Genomic DNA, 9,956 nt, shown 5'->3' with positions numbered 1-9,956 from the left:
AAAAAAAAAAAAAAAAAAAAAGGCAAAGAGAGAAAAACACCTGTCCCTTATGCGGGGTATAAAATATCAAGCCTGACGCCGCCGTGCTGTGTGTAATCAGTTAAAAAGCCCTTAATGTGCAGTTCTTGATGCTCTCCCCAGCAGCTTTTTTTTTCTTTTTCCTCATTTTTTTTTTTTCTCCCCCTGTTGTTCCCGCTGCCTTTGAGCGTGCACAGGGGAGGAACTTGCCACGCCGCTTATTTAAATCTCTGCAGCGAGGGACTTTTGCGATATAGAGGCAAAGGTGATACGGGGATGCGCGAGTTGCTCTCCTGATCCGACAGCACTGCTGCGTCCCGACGCTGATGCTCGCCCCGGCAGTTGGCGAGAAAAATGGGACAGATTTGCAAAATAAAAGTGTGTGATGTCTGGATCAAACTCCCAGAGATCAGAACTAAGTCCTGGGGGCATCGTTTCAGCTTTTTGTTTCACTTAGTCTAAGACCACAGCAAATTTCATCTCCTAATTTTTTTTTCATTTAACCCTTATCCGGTTCTCCAGTGTCTTTTACTCAGCCCCGGTTTCCCACCACGTGGGTTACTTTGGTAATACAGATACACCCACTGTCTGCAAAATATTAGATGTTTTATATTTATTAATGCCGATCTCTTGGTAGCGGCTCTTAAACGGGCAATCCCGAGTTGGTAACCGATCTAAAAATCAAAACTTGGACTCCTGGGAACTCCTTAAAGGTCTGAGACATCAAACCCCCTCTCCTGCATCTCCTCCCCTGCTGCTTTGATGCTCAGAGAACCTTGCTTGTATTTAAACTTCTTTTTGCACGATGCAAAAGCTTCTAAAAATACCATCATGCCGGAGCCTGAGTTTCCTCCGTAAATCCCAATTGACAGCGAAAACGTGTAATTACGGAGCTTCTTAACCAGAAGCATTACGAAGCCGGTGGGCTGTCTCCTCCTGGGTAAATATTTAGGTGGTTTTCTAATAGTTTGGGGAGGATTTGCATGTGGGGTGAGTAATTAGGCAGTGGGGAAGCGTGGATGAAGGGTTTCTCAGCCAGCTGCCAGTCTGATGCTTTGCCAGACCCGGTGTCGGCATGCTGGATCGGATCTCACCTGGATTTTGTGGATGGGATCAGCTCTCGGGGGGGCTAAACTGCCTCTAGGCTGTGAATTAATTCACAGCAAGAGCCCTTAACTTGACGGGATCTGGACCTTGCCTGTCCACTTTTATAACAGCGTGACTTCTTGCCAGAAAATGGGCAAAAAAGACCCCAAACGTTATGCCATGGATGTATTTTTGCTATGTAGAAAATTAAAACCCAGTGACATGAGGCTGTTGCACCCTTTATTTATTTACTTATTATTTATTTCTTTAGTCAGTCCTCCTTTCTGGTCAAGATGTGGTTGTCAGGCTGCTTTAACTAAAAGGATGGTGCCCAAGCACGGGAGCGTGTTTGTCCCCGAGAGTCCACTTTTATGCCGGAGTATTAAATATTTAGAGAGATTGTCTGCTGCTCTGGGGAGCCAGCTCCTGGTATAGCCTGTCCTGCTGAGCTTGCTTTAAGGAGCATTAAACATAATTGCAGAGGGCTGAGGGATGCTCTATCCCTACGCTAATGGTCGGGCTTTAATTTGGGTCTTTCTCCCTGCATCACTTGGGAGGTCAAACTCGTTGGAGCGCGTCGGCCCCTTAACCCACGAGATGCTCTGCGGCATCTTCGCAGCGACCCGCGTGTGATGTGCCTTGATTTTAACACTGAAAACAAGTTTAAAAGATGCTCCTACAGCGAGGCAGCTCTGTGACGAGGTGGAAGGCAAAAAAAAAAAACAAAAAAAACCCCCCAAGCCCAGCACAAAAGCCCTCGGGGGTGACTCAAAACGCCCGGTTGATACTCGACGCACTTGGGGCGAGCTCGAGCGAGCTTGTGGCAAGCTTGAACGCGCTTGCCAGCGAGTTGTGTGGAGCGTGCTCGATGCTTCTGATCGACAGGCATGTGCCACCCGCGCCGGCATCGCGCCTGCGCCAGCGTTTTTATTTGCAGAGGGAACAGATGGGGCTTCGCCGACGCCGGCAGCCCGAGTGACAGCTCGCGCGCGGGGAGAGCGCGCTGCCGCGCTATCAAATTCCACTCGTTCACTCCCCAACACGCCCGGGCTGGCAGGTGAGTGACTGAGCTGCTCTTGTACCACCTGGAAAGCTGAGATACAGCCTTTATTTTCAATTCATTCTTTCCTACGCCACTCAAGGACAATTTAATTATGTGCGTGCACGTAGCGGCGGCAGGCGCTGGGCTTCCCCCGCCGGCTGCGGGGAGCAACCAAGCCGAGCATGAAAATTTGCTGGACTGATAGTACAAGCGTGCGAGTGGCCCAGAGGGATTTTTTTTGGCACGTTTGGGTGCTGGGGGGAAAGGTCCCTGCTGTGTTTGGAGCTGGCAAGGAGCCCTTTTGCTGTGGCTGGTACTGTCAACGTGGAGGCCTGTAAAGAACATCCTCACCCACTGGGCTCTGGGAGCTCTTTGCTTTGGGTTAAGCAATAAGATCATGGAATCACAGAAGGGTTTAGGTTGGAAGGGACCTTTGAAGGTCAGGGACAGAGATATCTGATTGAAGGAGCTGGGAGTGTTCAGGGTGAGGAGGAGGAGGCTGAGGGGAGCCCTCATCCCTCTCTGCAGCTCCTGACAGGACATTGCAGAGAGGCCGGGGCTGGGCTCTGCTCCCAGGGGATCAGGGACTGGACAAGAGGGAACGGCTGGAAACTGCCCCAGGGGAGGGTCAGGCTGGGCAGGAGGAGAAAATGTTTCCCAGCCAGAGTGGTCTGAGAGTGGAACAGGCTGCCCAGGGAGGGGGGAGTCCCCATCCCTGGGGGGGTTTCAGGGCCGTTGGGATGAGCTGTGGGGGATGTGGGGTAGGGGAGAACTGTGTAGAGTCGGGCTGAGGGTTGGACTCGCTGACCCCGAGGGGCTTTTCCAACCTGAAGGATTCTGTGATCTTCAACCAGGTCAGGTTGCTCAGAGCCCCGTCCAACCTGACCTTGAATGTTTCCGGGGAAGGGGCATTGACCACCTCTCTGGGCAACCTGGTCCAGTGTCTCACCACCCTCATTGTGAAAAGTTTCTTCCCTCTATGTAGTCTAAATGTACTTTCTTTTAGTTTAAAACCGTTACTCCTTGTCCTGTTGCTACAGGCTCTGCTAAAAAGTTTGTCCCCATCTTCCTTACAAGCCTCCTTTAAATATTGACAGGCCACAAGGTCGCCCCGGAGCCTTCTCCTCCCCAGCTGAACCCCCCAACTCTCTCAGCCTTTCCCCCCAGCAGAGCTGCTCCAGCCCTTGGACTGTTTTTGTGGACCCAAGATACTGAAGGCTGCATGAATTCCAGAAAAAATTTCTCGATTCTGAGCAAATTTTCAATTGTTTTCTTCTCTGTTTCCAACAGCGAGGTTGCACTGTGTGCCCAGTCCTGGCTTCTCTCCATCCGGCTGCCCGAACAGATCAGCTACGAGCCGATACATCGCCAGGTCTGTCCTTGCGGGGAGGGACGCCGTGCTGCCCCTCCGGGTGCTGCGCCTGATCTGGGCTCAGGAGGTTGTCAGAAGTTTGAGACGCAGCTATTTAACTGGCTGTTCATTCGGTGAAGCTCTGGCTGCTGCTTTTCTCCTATCCTCTGCTACGAGGTGGTTGTAAGCTCGGCAGAAAGCCGCCCTTTCTCCTTGGAAAGGATTTGAAAGCCTATTAATGGATAACAACACCTTTCTGCGAGCAAAGAATGCCAAATCCTATTCAGAAAGTCCCTTTTTAAATCAACCATATTGTTCTCAAGAGGATTTTGGGGTTTTTTTCCCTGCCTCTGAGAAGCCCATCCCAATTCCACCTAAGAAATCTGCAGGTTTTCCTTCTCGCTGTCCCACCCACAAACTGGGAACCTGCCACGTGGCAACTGGGAAGCACCATGTATGGGAGAATGACAGCATGTTGCTGCTGTTCAACACCCTGCCAGCTTTCTTCCTGCCTTATTTTTTTGGTGCTAGATGTGCCACACGTCACGGTGTCCTTAAAAATGAGCTTTTGCAGGCAAGTCCTTCTTAACTGTAGCAGACTAAAATTTATTCCTGAGCTTTGGCTGTTCCAGATGTCTCTATACAGATGTAGTGCCAGATTGTAACTATATGTTATCATATCCTACCACTAATATCAACTGGTTTAAAATCTACAATTGGAGTTAACTGGTACTAGAGTCCAGCTTGCAAATGCTTTTTGTGTGGGTCATCAAGCTGGTGACCTGGCCAGGTATCACCAGTCAACATGAGCTGTCGACTGTGGGGAGAGCTTTTCTTCAATATCATCATTTTTGTGAATAAATTTACTTTTTTTAAGTGCTTATCATGGCTTGCCTTGCCTTGGAAGCACCTCAGGTACCAAGAAGAAGTTTGTGGTGGGCCTTGGTGTCCCCCTGAGCCATTTGTGATGAAAGAAGTGATGGTATTTCTGCTGATAAAACGGGGCTTTTGCATTCAGCAGTTTGGCTGTATGCAGTTGTCTTTTGCTCATTGCATTTTAACTCAAGAGCTGCAGACAACCAATAATTATAGAGGTAAAAATGTGCATTCCCCCCCTAAAATAGTTTCCTTGAGTGAGCATTTGTTGTGGGCAACTCTACTGTCACCCTTAGACCTGTGGCTCTTGCACCAGGAGGACCAAGACTGTGGAAATACATAATTATTATGTAATATATATCATATTTTATATATAAATATTTATCCTTAGCCTCTAAGGAGGCAACGCTTACAAATACCCGGAGAACCTAAGACGAGTGGCTTTGTTTGCCCCCCTCCAGAGCACTGGGTCTTCTGCAAACTTGAGTTGACCGTGCTGTACCATCTAATCACCTGCTCAGAGAGATCAAACGTTCCCTCCGTAGCGGTGCATTCACCCAGATCTCGACACTTCCCCTCTTAATCTTGCTCCCCTACATCTCTGTTAGCAGCTGGGTAATTACCTCTTAGCTGGAAACTTGGGGAAAATATGCACTATCAACTTCTGATATCCTTAAGTCACTTCTAGTGGTACCAGGTAATTAATACCAAGTTTTTCTGATATTTGATGTTGCTTTGTGTTTCTGTGGCCACCAGGTAGGCCCTCATTCACTGAGGTCCATAAACAGGTGCCCACTTGAAGGCCTTGAATAGCAGCAGGTCAGCTGACAGGGACACGTGCTGAAGTGCCCTCCGAGTTGTTCAGCATTTGCATCCTGTGTTGCATGGGCCCTGCACGGGAGAGGATGTTTTCTGCCTCACCACGTTCCACAAAGCTGCAGGAAGCTCTCTCCACACTCATAAAATCATAGCGAGAGTCACGGTTGTGGAGGTGGGAAGGGATCTCTGGAGAGCTGTCCTTCCTCCTGCCCCAAATAGCCTCTTGTCCTTCCAGCGTATCTCTCTGAGAAGGTCTGGTTCCGCCTTCTCTACTCCATCCCACCAGGAAGTCACAGAGGGCAGTAAGATGCCCCTTGGCACTTTCCTTGCTGAGCAAATCAGCCCTTGGCCTCTGCTCAAGTGTCCTGTGCTCCAACCCCAACCATCTTTGTGGTCTCTGCTTGACACATGGCCAACCATCACTGTGTTGTACTTGGAGCCCTAAACTGGTCCCAGTGCCCAGCTGTGGTCTTGCAAGTGACAAAGAGTTGGGACAGATCCCCTTCCTCATCCTCGTGGCTGCATTCCTGCATGTACAGCCCAGGATGCATTTGGTGTCAGCACTGCAAGGGTGCCTGGCTGTGTCCTGGGAGCTTTCACAGAATCCCAGAATCATCTTGGCTGGAAAAGCCCTTGAACTCCTCCAGCCCAACCATGACCCTCCCCCTGACCGTTCCCAACTCCCCCAGATCCCTCAGCGCTGGCTCAGCCCGACTCTTCAACCCCTCCAGGGATCCCGGGGACTCCCCCCTGCCCTGGGCAGCCCATTCCAACGCCCAACAGCCCCTTCTGCACAGAAATCCTTCCTCAGAGCCAGCCTGACCCTGCCCTGGGCAGCTTGAGGCCATTCCCTCGGGGCCTGGCGCTGGGGCCTTGGCTCCAGAGACTCATCCCCCCTCTCTGCCCCCTCCTGGCAGGGAGTTGCCGAGGGCCAGGAGGTCTCCCCTCAGCCTCCTCTGCTCCAGACTGAACCCCCCCAGTTCCCCCAGCCGCTCCCCAGCAGACCTGTGCTCCAGCCCCTGCCCCAGCTCCGTTGCCCTTCTCTGGCCACGCTCGAGTCCTTCAATGGCCTTTTTGGGGTGAGGGGCCCAGAACTGAACCCCCTCAGCGAGGGGCAGCCTCCCCAGTGCCGAGCCCAGGGCTCAGATCCCTTCCCTGGCCCTGCTGGCCACGCCAGTGCTGACACCAGCCAGGATGCCGTTGCCCTCCTTGGCCCCTGGGCACACTCTGGCTCATTCTCACCCCCCAGTCCCTCTCTGACCGGCAGCTCTCCAGCCACTCCTCCCCAGGCCTGTAGCCCCCCTGGGGGTTGTTGTGGCCCAAGGGCAGCCCCCGGCATTTGCCCTCAGTGAAACTCCCCCAGTTGGGCTCAGCCCATGGCTCCAGCCTGCCCAGGGCTCTCTGCAGCCTCCCTGCCCTTGAGCAGACCCACACTCCCACTTGTTCCCCAGGGTTGTCTTCTACAAAGGTGCTTTCCAGGAAGTTGACCACGACCTTTTCCGCTGCGTGGGGTTAATTCTATACTAAATGCAGGTGTTTCTGGCCTCATCTTGCAGTTTTAAAAATTCAGGGTAAAGTTGGCCCAAAAAAATCAAAAATACCTAAGAGTTTATGGCCTGGCATGAATATCCTCAATATCTCACTGTCTCATCAAAGTGAAAGTTGGGCTTCTCTGTGATTTCAAGTGCTGTTGACTATGTCATCATTGTGTTGACGTTGGAGATATTACTGACCCTGTCCGTCTTTCTCCGTTTAGCCGTGCTGTTCAGCGGAGTTTGGCCATCATCCGTCAAGCCAAGCAGAAGAAAAAGAAGAAGGAATACTGTATGTACTACAACCGCTTCGGCAAGTGTAATCGCGGGGAGAGCTGCCCCTACATCCACGACCCAGAGAAAGTGGCCGTCTGCACCAGGTATGGATGGACACAACCGCATGCTTTGGCTCATCATGGTAGACTGGACCATTGGTTGCCTTTGGTCCTTGCTCATGTGCTATTCCCCAGGGAAACAACCTGGTAACTGAGATTTAAGCCCATGAGAACAACTGTTCTGGGTCAGGCCTAGGGTTTACCCAGCGCTGTTGGGTTGGGAGATACCTACAGGCAGAGGACAAGACGAGAGCAGCGGTCTTTCTCCTGGCTGGGACCTCTCAGCTTCTGGCAGTGAAGCCCAACAGCATGGTGGGGTTTGTTTTTCAATTGCTAGAGGTTGTCAGCAAACCATCATCATGTCAGTAGTTCTTTTTTTCTTGTGAATGAATTTATTCTTTTCTTTAACACACCGTATTTATGGCTGTGGGTTGCACAGCTGAGTTATGGGCTGCGTGACAAGGGCTTCCCTCACCCGGCTGCCTGGCTGGTGTGCTGGGTGCCTCCTCACTAGTGGTTCTTGAGAAGGATGGAATAACCATTCCCTGATCACCTTCTAGGCACCACTTAGAACTATACAGTCCTACCCTCTCTGTCCAGACTTCCCAGACTGGAGAATCACGGTCTGTTTAGTCTCTTCTAGTAACTTTTCTCTAAATTTACACAGCATTTTACACCTATTAATGCCAATAAAGCATCACACAACCAGCCTTTAAGTTAAATACACACATTTTGGTAGTTCTGCACAGCCTGTAGGGATTACAAAAATATTTATTTCACATTTTGGAGGTGGATATTATCACCAGAACATTCCCGTCTAAGAAGTAACTTGCCGTATGGTAGTACAGAAGCTCTAAAAAAAATTTAAAAATCAGAGTAGTGTTTTAAGAATTAGTAATAAGATCAAATCAACTTTTCTTAAAAATAAGCAGAATAATAGTGATTTAGTTACTGCTGTCAGGTTGAAGATGCCGTCAGGGTTTGCCAGGTGGAATTTAGAGCCTTGAGAGCCTGCTGTGACCACGCACTGGGTGATTTCTTCTAGCAGCGTTTCTCAGATCCACTTGGACTCGTGCAACAGGTTTGAATCCTTCAGCCTGTGACACCGCACGGCTACGAGACTTGGTAATTTATTACAGGAGGACTGATTCATGTTGCCAGCTCATTATACCTGCCCAACAGTTGATTAAACTATATTATTAGTCGTTTAAAAAGGGTAGAAAAGCCAACTCCACTGATGAACTCTTTGAGTAATTTCTCCGTAAAATTGCTGCTGTGCTAGAAATCATTTGGAGGTTGGACAAAGCTTGATGGGAGACTGTATAGGAGGGATCGGTGATTTATTGTTTTTTTTTAACTGATTTTACTTGCTCTCACTCATTCTCCCATATCACATCCTTACGAGCACCGAGGTGGATGTCCAAGGTGTCTGGTCAGGATTATTTCTGGTGCTGTAGAGGACGAGGGATGCCAGCTGCTGAGTCTTCACTTTGAATCCTTGGTTCTTCTTATGTTGGCAACCAAGTCTGGATTTGGTCTGTGCTCCTTGTGTACTTTAGGAATTGAGGTCTTTTGGGCCTCCAAACTGTTCCATTTCCTTGAATCACTAGAGGACAACGCTGGTTTTCTCCCTGTTTTATATCTCCTTACCCTGGTGCCTTTTATCTCCAATCCCGTTCTTTAGGTTTCCATTGCCATCTCTTAATTTTCTCAGTCTGCTTTTGGTTTAGGTTGTCCTTGATTTTCCAGGTCTGGGTGTTTCGAGGAGGTGCACATAGCTATGCTGTGATCACAATCCTCTGCAAACCTAGTTGTCATCAACCGCTGGTTTCCATATCTATATGTCCCCATTCAAACAATCTGAATTCTGTTTTATTAGTAATGAATCTCTTCATGCTCAGCTCTGTATCTACCCAGTTTTTATAAATAAAGCTAGGGCATAGTCTGTGCTCTAGAAGCTCCCTTCAGGGCTGTGGAACTGAGAGCACGTACACCTGGAGTCTTTTTCTGGGGGGTTCAGACCATCACTCTTCCCACGATAACACGTGTTTTATTAATCTGCTGTCACACTGATAGCTCCTAGAAAAAAGTCCGAACATCCTCATGTGCTTTGGGATGTTAGTTCCTGGTTTGTACCTATCTCTGCTCCTCCTGGTTGTTGGCCACTCACACCTAAAGTCCTCCTGGTGCTTCTTCCAGTGTCTGCTGTAATCAGGGCTCTAGTAAGGACCTTATTCCTTCTGGGAGCGTCATCTTTGTGGTACAAGCCTTGCTCTACCTACTAATGAGCAGCCAAATACAGTGAAAGCACAAAATCTATCAGGAAGCATCAGCTGCTCTTCTAACAAGGACTCATAACAATTTAGGGTGTGAAATGGGCTTTAACAGTGAACTCGGCAGCAGTCTGGCCTTGGGGCAAGCATGGTAATGGGGCAAGACAGATGCTTGGTGTTCAAAACCACGTGTTTTGCGACCAGCCTCGTGCTCAACCCTCTCCTTCTGATGTATCTACAGGTTTCTCCGTGGCACGTGCAAGAAGACGGACGGGACCTGTTCGTTTTCCCACAAAGTGTCCAAAGACAAGGTCTGTATGGCTTCCCAGCGAGCACGGTGGTGGATGTAGGGGAGTCTACCTCATTGAATGCTTCCAGCAGAGTTTGTTTGTACTTTGCTTGCCAAGCTGTCCAGGCTCACGCTGGGGTTGTGAGAGCAAAGTGTGCCTCTTCCGCCGGCGTGGTGAATCGGTAGCTGAATGCGTTAAGCAGCAGATTGGAAACTCTGAGCACGTCTGCTGGGGAGCGGCTGGGGGAACTGGGGGGGTTCAGTCTGGAGCAGAGGAGGCTGAGGGGAGACCTCCTGGCCCTCGGCAACTCCCTGCCAGGAGGGGGCAGAGAGGG

General features: G+C 50.0%; 1 protein-coding gene across 1 annotated transcript in view; it reads left to right on the top strand.

The window, feature by feature from the left end:
- The window catches only part of ZC3H3 (zinc finger CCCH-type containing 3), a 179,576-nt gene that overhangs the window by 130,130 nt on the left and 39,490 nt on the right, over positions 1-9,956 (top strand). The window contains exons 5-7 of the mRNA XM_026842207.1: positions 3,437-3,518; positions 6,949-7,104; positions 9,574-9,643. Coding sequence (XP_026698008.1) covers positions 3,437-3,518; positions 6,949-7,104; positions 9,574-9,643 — 308 coding nt within the window. The remainder of the gene's footprint in view (positions 1-3,436; positions 3,519-6,948; positions 7,105-9,573; positions 9,644-9,956) is intronic.

This window comes from Athene cunicularia, assembly GCF_003259725.1.
Source record: "Athene cunicularia isolate RWA chromosome 2 unlocalized genomic scaffold, athCun1 chr2_part1, whole genome shotgun sequence".
In the NCBI taxonomy this organism is placed as follows: domain Eukaryota; kingdom Metazoa; phylum Chordata; class Aves; order Strigiformes; family Strigidae; genus Athene; species Athene cunicularia.
Note: the sequence above shows the minus strand (reverse complement) of the source record. Positions and strands in the feature narration are given on the sequence as shown.